At 33.2% G+C, this 12,245-nt stretch overlaps 1 protein-coding gene across 1 annotated transcript; it reads left to right on the forward strand.

Moving 5' to 3' along the window:
- Positions 1-64: 64 nt before the first annotated feature.
- On the forward strand, positions 65-12,216 carry LOC132743457 (uncharacterized). The gene is made up of 2 exons (XM_060732012.1): positions 65-363; positions 12,156-12,216. The coding sequence occupies exons 1-2, from the start codon at positions 65-67 to the stop codon at positions 12,214-12,216; spliced, it is 360 nt and encodes a 119-aa protein (XP_060587995.1).
- Positions 12,217-12,245: the final 29 nt, after the last annotated feature.

A 12,245-nucleotide genomic window follows, 5' to 3' on the forward strand; every position in this document is an offset into this window, starting at 1 on the left:
TGTAATTGTAAATCTGCCAGTTGGATATGGGAAAAGCCTTGTTTACCAGTTGTTGCCTGGCATCATGAAGAAGAAGGGGCTAACAAAGAATGTTGTATTGGTCTTATCCCCCTTAAATATAACACAGGAGGAGCAGTTAAATATTTTAGGATCTAGTGGTGTGACATCATGTAGGTTACCATACAGTGATAAGGAACCAGAGTTTGACCTAGATTTGTCAAAAAATCTTGAAAATTCAGTCATATTTGCACACCCAGAGGCCTTGTTAAACACTGACTGTAGAAAGTCACTTCTCCAAGACAGGGCTTTCATAGATGCAGTGGCAGCAGTGACAATTGATGAATGTCACATTGTTGGGGAATGGTAAATGCATTAATTATACTATACCTGAAACCTGCATGATCTATATTCTTGTGGTTTTTTTTTTTAATTTAAAAAAAAAATATTTTTTTCATGAGTAAAACAGTACAGGGTATTTGCAAGCTGACATTATTAAAGTTAAGACTTGAATGACTCATAAAATGATTATTATTAATGTATTAATTTGGTAAGTATAATCAATTAGTCTACTGAGTAATTCCATTTATTTATCATAAATTTAATTGATGAATAAAAAACCTCAGTATCAAAGTAGCAAAGCGTGGCGTAACCGCTGTGAGGAGTTTGAGGCTAGGTCCGGAGTAAAAAAATTCAAAACTCAAACTCAGATCCCGGGTATTTGATTGGTCAGAGACTTGCACTAATTGTGCACTGACCCATGAAAATCCTAATATTGGACACAAATTTTTAAAATAGGTTTTATCAGCCTTAAACTTTTGGCTTTTCAATCGATTTTTAGAACTTGTTCTATGATTTCAAGCTATTACTTGTTATTGACCCGGAACTCCTTGGTTATCGTTCATAAAATATCGCATTTTTTCAGCCCTTTCTATCAGTTTTCGGAAAGGAACTATTATTGATAATAGCCGAGATGTTTCGATTAGGAAAGGGCCGAGAAGATCCATGGTACAAAAAACGTTTGTTTATGTTATTGCTTGTGTGTTTTTTTAGATATCTTGATGTTAATATGTTCGTTAGTTCGTCCGTGTGTTATGTCGTGTTTTACTTGATTGATTGATTGATTGATTGATTGATTGATTGATTGATTGATTGATCGATTTTTTGTTTAAAATATTATGGAATATGGTAGAATATGCAAGAACAAAAATATGTGACACACTGAACAACCCTGTTGTTTAATGCAAGTAAAGTCACCTTCAACATAGTTTCTCCCGTTTAAAATACCAAAATTTGCATTTAAATAAAACAAACAATTAAAACATCCCCATATCCATTGCATATTGATCTTATTTCTACAAGGTATACAGTCAACACCTTCATATTACTGTATAGTATTATGGCTGATTTGAAACGCTTTTGTGCGTCGTGTTGGCGCTAGCGACAACAGAACAAAGCGCCAAAGAGCGCGTTGTCGGACTTCCGTCTGGTCGTCCTGTCGCTAACGATGTACGCCAAACGGCGAGTTGTCGTGCGGAGTGTTTTCGCGATGTCACACTGTCGCTCGGTTCAAGTCGAAGGATTGGCATATAATCCAAGAGACAGGGCGACAGCGCGACAACGCGCCGATTGGCGCAATGTCGCGTTGTCGCTAGCGACAAGACGAAAAATCACATCTTTAGCATGAATACTCAATTTAAAGGTAGGTGTAAGGGTATTTTGATAAGTAAGTCAATGAAAAAAAATACAGTAGTGTGGCCTTAAATAGAGTCATAAACGGGTATTTAAATGATCCCTTTATGTTGATACACATAGACACCATATAGAAGTTTTTCATAAAATACAGTTTTGACACACTTTGAGATGAGATAATGAAAATATTGTTGATCTCTTTTAATGCATTTATGGATAGACAATCATTGTAAAAAACTGCATCAAATTGAATTGTGTGGTCATTCCATCTTCTTTCAATTCAACAAAGTTTCCAAACGATTTCCGTCAGTCTTCGGATAAGGACTATTTAAGGTTATTATTGGAGAGGTCATCAGACCTCTCCATAGTGTTCAGACTGATTGCTGGCGGCATCCATTTTTGCGTATCTGATTGCAGTGAATGAATCTCATTTTAAGCGTAAAATCATTAGGAGCAGTCTACAAAAATTGTTTTGCGCATGCCCCGTTTCAAAACACGGCTTAACTTAAACGAAAAATTAACATCGAAGTGAACAAATCGGTACATAAAAAATCGGAAAATATCATTTACGTTACTTAACACTACGTGCATGGATGCTTCATTTCGTAACTGTATAAATCGATTACCGTATTGTTTTCTGAATAACGTTTTACTATTTCATGTTCTGATAAATAGTTAAAGTAAACATTAAAGCTACAATATCACCATCCACTACATATACCGCCTCCGTGGTCGAGGGGTTAGAGTCGATGACTTTTAATACAGTAAGCTCTCTGGCGTGGGTTCGATCCCCGGATGATGCTATTTTTTGTTAGTTTAGCGCTGAGGAAGGTTGTCTAGTACTGGTGTAACTCTCCAGGAACGATGGTTAGGAAACTACCCGCCTATATGACTAAAATACTGTTGGGAAAAGGCGTACAATGAAACAAACAAACATATTATATGACCGAGTGTACCGTGTATTGAACCGGTATATCTAAATAACGCAAAGGGAGATTTTTTGGTGCAAATGGCACAAATTTTATCTCAAGTTTGTATTTCTTCTAATATTGTGGTTGGAGGCATGCAGCTTTATATACTGTTTATTCCAATAAACAGTATTTAACAGTATAACAGTATATAACAGTATTTACTGTTTATTCCAATCAAATGATATCAACATTTTTTATGTAAACTTGTTTGATTAACATACTTTATACTCGTTTGGGAAAATGTAGAGGAAATGCTTCCTTATATTTAACAAAACAGTGACCGAAAATTTGCTTATTGAACTTTACAAGAAACTTTTATTTTGAAAATACTTTTAATATATATATATAATTTTTCTACAAAGGGAACTGAATTTAAAATACAAATGTAAATGATATATATCATTTAATTTACATTAAGTAATTTTACAAATTTTTTTGTAGAAAAAGTATCCCTAATGCGCCAAGAAAAAAGTCCATTTCTCCGGCATATAATCTTTTAAAACATTAAAAAAAGATGAAATGTAAAACAAACTTTCATTGCAATATATATAATAAATTCTATTTTGTTTAATAATTGTAATTTATAAACATTCATTGTGTCTGTTATGCAAAAATATCCCCAAATATTTTCGAATTAAGCAAATTTTCGACAGCAGCAAAAAGACCTCTCGCATGCTTCTTTTTAAAGAAGCAAACTTGTAGATAATAGCCGAGGATGTTATGATTGCAAAATATTGCTCTTGAATTCGGAACACCTTGCCGATTACTAGTTATTTATTATTATTCTAAATCTGACGTTGTACTGAAAGGACCGAAACGTTGCGATTTGTATGTACATGTATATTTTGTCCTTTTATCGGATAAAGTTTAATTCCCTTTAACTAGCGGTAAAGTACACTGGACAATGCTGTGCATTGTAAAGCGTTTAAATATTGTTTGGAATGAACTTGGGTTTGATTTATTTGTCAAACAAAGTATATTTGCCTTTCATCAATTATATAGCATGCATTATATTTATCATAACATTCATAACTTCGCCATTTCAATTCGAACGATAACAAAATTGATACTATATAATATCACATGAAAAGAAAATCTTAGTACAGTTTGGAAAAAAAGTATAAAAAGTAAAGATTTTTTTCATGACAAAACCAACATAGTGCGTTTGCGACCAGCATGGATCCAGACCAGCCTGCGCATCCGCGCAGTCTGATCAGGATCCATGCTGTTCTCTACTTGTAATAGGGTTGGTAAGCGAACAGCATGGATCCTGATCAGACTGCGCGGTTGCGCAGGCTGGTCTGGATCTATGCTGGTCGCAAACGCACTAGGTTGGTTTTGTCGTGAAGCGGCTCATTTCTGTTGCGGTCATTTATTCCCATGTTCACGCCACAAAAAAACGTCTTCTCAATTACTGCACGGTGCAGAATTTTCTTTGTAAAAAAATAAATATCCAGTTTCTTATCATTTTTAACCAAATTTACCGAACACCAGTAAGTGATTTCTTCCAAAATGAGCATGTTGAGCAGTTAACCAGTTCGATTATAAGTAATTGTTGTAGTTATTAAATTAACCACTTTAAAGTCGGTCTCGAAACTAACCAGCACTCGTCCAAACATATTTATTTTAGTTCAGTTGCGAAACAAGTTATTGCAACTTATATCAATCACTTTCGAGCCCCCTTCCTGGAACTAACCATTACTTGTGTTATGTGAGAAACATGGTCGTGGCCAGGTAGGGTCAGCACTTGTGATATTTAATGCAACACCCTCGTAACCCTTGACTGGTTCGAACTCTTGACCCCCATGAATTGTGAGAGACGGTACATCACAGCTTCCTTTAACTTTATTTGCAACGGAAGCGCAAATACTTTTACAGCCATTACTAATTGTTATTTATCTATCTACTCATTAATAATTTTTTTCATTTTTCCTTTTTCTGTCAAAACAGCAAAATAAATCAAACAAGAAAAGAGCATTACCTTTTTTACATATAATTTTATATGTCCTTAGAAATTATTCAGAGATGACGCAAATACTGTAAAAGCCATTATTGTATTAATTTGCTAGCAGAACAAATTTAACGAGAAACGAGTCTTACCTGTTAATTGTGTTTATTTAGATCCTTAGAAAATTTATCAGAGATAACGCACTTCGATCGAATCACTTTAATTGTCACTTTTATCTCGTTAAAAGTACATAGTTTCCTTACCAAAATCGATTACTTTTTAGTCCGTTTGTGTTAAAAGTTCTATTTTTACTATCTAACTGAACTGGTAAACGTCCAAATATAGATACGGTTTATAATGCCACTTTAATGCCCCCAGGGGATTACGTGGATTATTGTTTATGACAATGGTCAGCTAATCCTTATGGCCCGTATTCAAAACAATACAATACAATACAGTTATATTTGTTTTAAACATTATAACAACGTTTCTAGCATAATAATAGACAGGTAACATGGTTAATAGCAACAATATGCACACACAAAAAATGTTATCAAATCTGTGTTAGCGGAGGGATATTTCTTATATGACAAAATACATGTATATAAATCTTGATTTGATTTTTTTTTGTGATGAAATACAAATTTTTGTAGAATTTTGTTGTGAAAACTATCTAGAATGAAAGAAAATGGTCTAACTAAGAAAAAGAATTCGAACACCAATATCTTTTATTCAGTCGTTAACGCTGTACAGACGTTTAAAGTATTGTTTACGTGACGTCACAATGTAGCGCCAAATAGCACGTAAAAAACAATCAAATCAAGTACGCTATTTTAATGTCGCAAACGAGTTAAGTTTTACATTTATTTCACCTTTAATAATTTTTATTTCGCTTGAAAAATTATAGAGTGAAATAAAATAAACAAACAAAGTTTTATCAACGTTTCCAAAATTCGTTATTCTACACACAGAAGATTTAACGACAGTTTTTATATTTTTTCTTGAAAAGTAGTCCGGCAAACATGCATACCACGTGATCAAGTGCCGTAGATCAGTAAAAATATACGGCACCTTGTTATCGGGCCGAAATTGATACAAGTGACAGGATAAATAGAGAATAATAGGTTGGTGCCGTGGATGGAGAAAGTTTATCTGGCGAGGCGGAAGAATTTATTGGGTGAGCCTCAGGCGAACCCAATAAATTCCGGAGCAGAGCCAGATAAACTTTCTCCATCCACGGCACCAATCTATTATTCTATTTATCCCGTCACCGTTTTTTTAAAGAATTTTATTAGGCAAACTACCTTTATTCACAGTATATATAAACAAAAAAGGCCCGAAGTGTGCATTATTCTACAACAATGCACTTGCCGTTCTTATTATCTCCCTGCGTATTTTCACATTAAGGGCGCCATTTTGTTTGAAAAATGTGATAAATAAATACAATTTTTTGTCGAATTATGTTGTGAAAACTATCTAGAATGAAAGAAAATGGTCTAACTAAGAAAATGAATTCGAACACCAATATCTTTTATTCAGTCGTTAACGCTGTACAGACGTTTAAAGTATTGTTACGTGACGTCACAATGTAGCGCCAAACAGCACGTGCAAAACAATCAGATCAAGTACGCTATCTTAATGTCGAAAACGAGTTAAGTTTTACATTTATTTCACTTTTAATAATTTTTATTTCGCTTGAAAAATTATAGAGTGAAATAAAATAAACAAACAAAGTTTTATCAACATTTCCAAAATTCCGTTATTCTACACACAGAAGATTTAACGACAGTTTTTATATTTTTTCTTGAAAAGTAGTCCGGCAAACATGCATACCACGTGATCAAGTGCCGTAGATCAGTAAAAATATACGGCACCTTGTTATCGGGCCGAAATTGATACAAGTGACAGGATAAAGAAAGCTTTTGGGACATTAAAATTTCGGCGTCATTAAGAATCTTAAATAAATTAAATAAAGAAAATGAAGCATGTTGCGAAATACGTTTTTGGGTGCGAGACCAGTTACCATTTTTAAACAACGTTATTCCTAGATATTTAAAAGAGAAAACTATTTCAATTAGAGTGTTGTCAATACAAACATCAAATGCCGTATGTCTGCTACGTTCAAAAATTATAGTTTTTGTTTTAGAAGTATTAATCTTGGATCCACAAATATTACAATAATTAATAACGACATCGTTTAACATTAACTGTACGGAAACTGGCGAAAAAGAGAATAGTGCCTAGTCGTCGGCATACAGTAGTTGAACCAGTTTAAGCTCATTTAAAGTAAAAATCCCAGCAAGGTCTTAATAAATATATTGTGTTCTGTCTTTGATGTTTAACATAAAAAGAATAGACGAACTGGGGTCTCCTTGTTTTAGACCTATATTTGAGCTAAAATATTCTGAATATGAGATTGTATACCTTTACACATGATTTAACAGTCTTGTGCATAGATTTTATAACGTTCACTAATTTGAAACTTACGTTTTCTGAAATGTGTTTTTGCCATAGAAATGCTCTTTCAATATTATCAAAACACTGTTGGTAATCAATAAAGATGCAGTATAATATATATCCTGAATTAATGACTTTAGCTATTATAGAATGTAAAATAAATATATATAATCAATATAAAAGACTTCCCTTTCTGCAAACCAAAATACAAAAATGGCCTTTTATTCATTCATAATGAAAATGAAGACTTTCCTTGAAGAAAACTTATAAGAACCAAAATTAAAAGTTTTGTAAAGTGTAGAAACAAAAATCTCAACGTTTGACTATGTTCGTAAAAGACTCCGACAAGATTCTACTAAAAATCTCAATTCCGCGAAAACTTCAAAGCCCTCGGCTTTACATTTAGAATTACTCTGGTTTATTATGCAAAAAATAATTCAATCGAATCGCACACATTTTTCCAAAGCTATATTTGACTTTCGGAGCTCTTCGGCAATTATCCATAATCATCCTGGACTTAACACGGATTTAAAATGTTTCAACTACAGTAGATGTGATAAATATCAGACTGTTTACCTCTTTAATAAATAATACATGTACTATTCAACATCCAAAGAAAATTAGTCTTTATCAGTAAATTATGACTTTAAAATATGTAAGACGATCAAAATAAATTTAGATTTCCCACTGACTTACAATAATAACTTCATCCAAATTATAGTCAAAATAAACATTAGTAATTTTGCTTCTTCAAATATATAGAAAAAAAGTATATAAATAGTGTAACATTTCCTTCTAAAAATTCACTTAGTTTAGGTGTACATTTGCACGATAAAGTGTAACAATTCACAGCATTTACTTACTATTTGTTTACATATTTAACTTAACTTAGACCGAAATATTTCTTCTCTCATTCTTAGCATTCATACTTTTTTAATTGAGGTCCTTAACCAAAATTTGACGGAAAAAGCCGACAATGTGCGAATGTATGGTCAAATCAGACATATCAGAATACATGTGCCTAAAAACTATTCTACACCGTAACTTTATTTATATATATATATATTATAAAAACGGAATTTAAACAACTAACAGCTAGCATTAAAATAAAAGAAAATGCAGTTTAAATTTTAAAAATGTATAAAGAACGTGAAAATGCCGGAAATGATGTCCTTTACAAACGCGTCGCTTATAAAGTCATGGACAAAATAAATTGGACGTAAAATAAGTTTTACAAAAGTATCATAAGTATTGTCTGTCATTAATACAAAATTCCTAGATTATGCTTTTCACGGCCCAGTTCAGGGGAAAAGTGTCATATGATACTGTTACGGAAGAATTGAACGGATTAATTAAGTGATTGTTATCATGTGTGCAAACATGTCTTTGAAAAGAGCCAAAAGTTTTTTTTACGAAACAACAAAACATTCTTAGAAACTTCATTCAGCCAACTCATTCAAGTAACTTGAGTATAAATAATAATCACTGAAAAGCCAATTAAGTATCATTGAAAAGTCATCTAAATATAAGAAACTGTTGATGCTATAAAAGCATTTCACTCTTCACAGTCAGACTGAACATTTGTTACGGTGGTTAATTCTCGCCAATTAACTCAAATGGAACGAACATCTTTGCCAAAATGATAGTCTCATCATATTATATGTAAGCTGCGCATTCATTTGACTTTAATCATCAAAATTTAAAGTTATGGAGCAAACATCAGATAAGAATAAGTCGAACTAAACATGCTTTCTCACAATACCGAAACATGTATAATTATAATCGAATTCCAACTTAAAATGCCATGTTTATAATGCATGTACGATAAATAAACTAAACTCATAATTTTCTTCCAATGCAAGAAATAATTAGATTTTTAATAATTTATTCTTTTGGCATCTTCCACTTCATTAAAATACATGTACACTCTTTTACACGACATGGTTACACTTTTGCAATGTATATTGAGTGTTGCTATGTGTCATCTTTAGAAGTCTTCATATGTGTTGCAAAGCTTGCAAAATGTAAACAAAGTACTATTTTGACTTCCACAAAATACAAGATACTAACTCGCTATACCAATTACCAAAGAGCAAGAGAAGCGAAAGAATGTTTAGCTATATGGTCAATTAGTTAGTTTGGAAACTGTTATAAGATATAACAACTAAAAAGGATTTGAGAAATAAAGATGATAGCATGTCGGGGGCTTGGTGGGCCTTTAAAACTTGTTCCCTTGAATGTGTTGGAAACATGTCAATAAGATATATAGAGAATACCATGATTTTGCCTGATCTTACAAAATTTATCACCCAAGGCTTAGAAAAAAGGACGAGGTTTTTTTTCGCTCCGAGTCTGATCATTTTTGTTATCAGACATTTGTTTGGTTTTTCATTTATCATGTTTTCTAATGCGCGTTTCTTTCTTTCAATTTCAAATGAAACAATCAAACACTGTCAATAACTTCTTGAGTTCATGCCGCGCACAGTTATATTCCAAGTATCATACCATATGAAATAGTCCAAAATGTTTTAGTTTAATGTAAGAGATTCTTACATATTCAAAATTTCTATTAGTTTCAAAGTTAATCGGTTTAATATTTTCAAACTAGATCTAGTCATTTTATTTCAATATGTATTGAGGTACCTGATGTTGATAAAGTTAATGACATGATTTAAAGAAGGCTGCTGCTGGTGGTGGTGATGTTGCTGCTGCTGTTGTTGTTGTTGTTGCTGCTGCTGCTGCTGTTGTTATTTGTTGTTGTTGCTGTTGATGATGCTACTGTTGTTGTTGTTGTTGCTGCTGCTACTTCTTCTGCTGCAGTTTTCAGTATTTGCCCTATTGTTTGTAACATTACCATAGCGTTTCTGATTCAGAATAGTTGTGGTGTTTCGCTTACAATTTGGAAAAAGAACAAGATTTAAGTTTTGCCATCAATTCTCGTAATGAAAATCATCAACATAGTTACAAGCAGGTAGGTTTTGTAAGACCTTTTCATTCTTCTTATTTTTACTTTCCCAGTATTTCTGACACGGGGAAGATCTTCCTTTCTTATTTTCTGTAATGCAGTTATAATTGATATTTGGAAAAAGGGTATCCTTTTTTATTATGGCCAAGTTACGGTATAAAATATGCCGACATAATGAAACTGACGACATAACAAGAGCCATGTCAACATGGCCATCCCCCGCCGAATGTGTTTGCTAATTGGAAGAAATGTAAATGTAGTAGAGCAGAATAATTCCGTTTTAAGAGGTCTTTTGGTAATGAAAACTGATGGCAATAGTGATTACAGATTTGAAACCTATGTGAATACTGATGGCTGAAAATAACAAAGAGCAATAACGGAAAAATAATGCAGGGTAGGTTATCATTCTTGTGTGCTGCATCCCTCCTTAGTAAAATCTATCCACCTATGAAGTTTCAAGTTGATACCTCAAATACTTTTTGAGAAAAAAATTGAATTGAAAAATTAAGTATGAAAAATAACAAAGGGAAATAACTCAAAAATTATAAAAGGTAGAGCTATCATTCTTGTGCACTGCACACCTCCTGAGTTAGATCTATGCACCTATGAAGTTTCATAATGATATCTCAAAGGCCTTTTGAGTTATGCTCTGGACAAAAATTAATTTTGAAAGATAAAAAAGGGCAATAACTAAACAATTATGCAGGGTAGAGTTATCGTTCTTGTGCAATGCACTCCTCCTTAATGAGATCCATCCACCTATGAAGTTTCAAGTTGATACCTCAAATACTTTTTGAGATAAGCTCCGGACAAAATAGTATGAAAAAGAACAAAGGGCAATAACTCAAAAATTGTACAGGGAAGAGTTATCATTCTTGTGCACAGCATTCCTCCTCAATAAAATCTATCCACCTATGACATTTCATGTTGACATCTCAAACACTTTTGAGTTATGCTCCACTCAGGTGTAAAAGTAAGTATGAAAAATAACAAAGGGCAATTACTCAAAAATTATGAAAGGAAGAGTTATCATTCTTGTGTACTGCACACCTCCTGAGTGAGATCTATGCACCTATGAAGTTTCATTTTGATATCTCAAAGGCTTTTTGAGTTATGCTCTGGACAAAAATTAATTTTGAAAAATAACAAAGAGCAATAACTCAAAAATTATGCAGGGTAGAGTTATCATTCTTGTGCACTGCACTCCTCCTTAATGAGATCCATCTACCTATGAAGTTTCAAGTTGATACCTCAAATACTTTTTGAGATAAGCTCTGGACAAAATAGCATGAAAGAGAACAAAGGGCAATAACTCAAAAATTGTATAGGGAAGAGTTATTATTCTTGCGCACAACATTCCTCCTCAATAAGATCTATTCACCTATGACATTTCATGTTGATATCTCAAACACTTTTTGAGTTATGCTCCACTCAGGTGAAAAATTAAGTATGAAAAATAACAAAGGGTAATAACTCAAAAATTATGAAAGGTAGAGTTATCATTCTTGTGCACTGCACACCTCCTGAGTGAGATCTATGCACCTATGAAGTTTCATGTTGATATCTCATAGACTTTTTGAGTTATGCTCTGGACAAAAATCAATTTTGAAAAATAGCAAAGGGCAATAACTCAAAAATTATGCAGGGTAGAGTTATCATTCTTGTGCACTGCACTCCTCCTTAATGAGGTCTATCTACCTATGAAGTTTCAAGTTGATAACTCAAATACTTTTAGAGATATGCTCCGGACAAAAATGTCGGACGGAAGGACGGACGGACGGACGGAAGGTCGGACGGACGGACGGACGGAGACTATTACTATATCCCCCGCCGCCTTTTCGGCGGGGGATAATAAAACTGACGACATAATAACTTTATTGCATGAAGTGTTGTTACCTTTATATTATTGCTGCATGTCAAAACATGTCTAGAGAAAGTCGCTAAAAGCTCAATTGTTACCGTAAATAATATACAATTTTATAATCAGTGTAAATGAAAATGATCAGGTGCTTTTGTCTGATTTATTATCTTTCACACAAGTTAATCCACAAATGCACAACAAAACACACTAGCCCAGATTATATAACATTGAATAGCCTTGCATTTTTTGGTGTTGTATTTTTAGGCAAGAGACGAACAACTTTTGGGCAGATTTAACAAGATTAACGGTCTGGGATCAACATTAGGATCATAGGGATTAAGGTTTAAGTACGTT

Source organism: Ruditapes philippinarum, unplaced genomic scaffold, assembly GCF_026571515.1.
Source record: "Ruditapes philippinarum isolate M1 unplaced genomic scaffold, ASM2657151v2 ctg3277_1_1_1_1, whole genome shotgun sequence".
NCBI lineage: Eukaryota > Metazoa > Mollusca > Bivalvia > Venerida > Veneridae > Ruditapes > Ruditapes philippinarum.

What these genes read in the sequence shown, in the direction of transcription:
- LOC132743457 (XM_060732012.1), top strand. Translation starts at nt 65, where the DNA reads ATGAAGAAGAAGGGGCTAACAAAGAATGTTGTATTGGTCTTATCCCCC. An exon ending in TGTCACATTGTTGGGGAATG is followed by an intron (nt 364 to 12,155) that starts GTAAATGCATTA and finishes TTGTATTTTTAG; the next exon opens with GCAAGAGACGAACAACTTTT.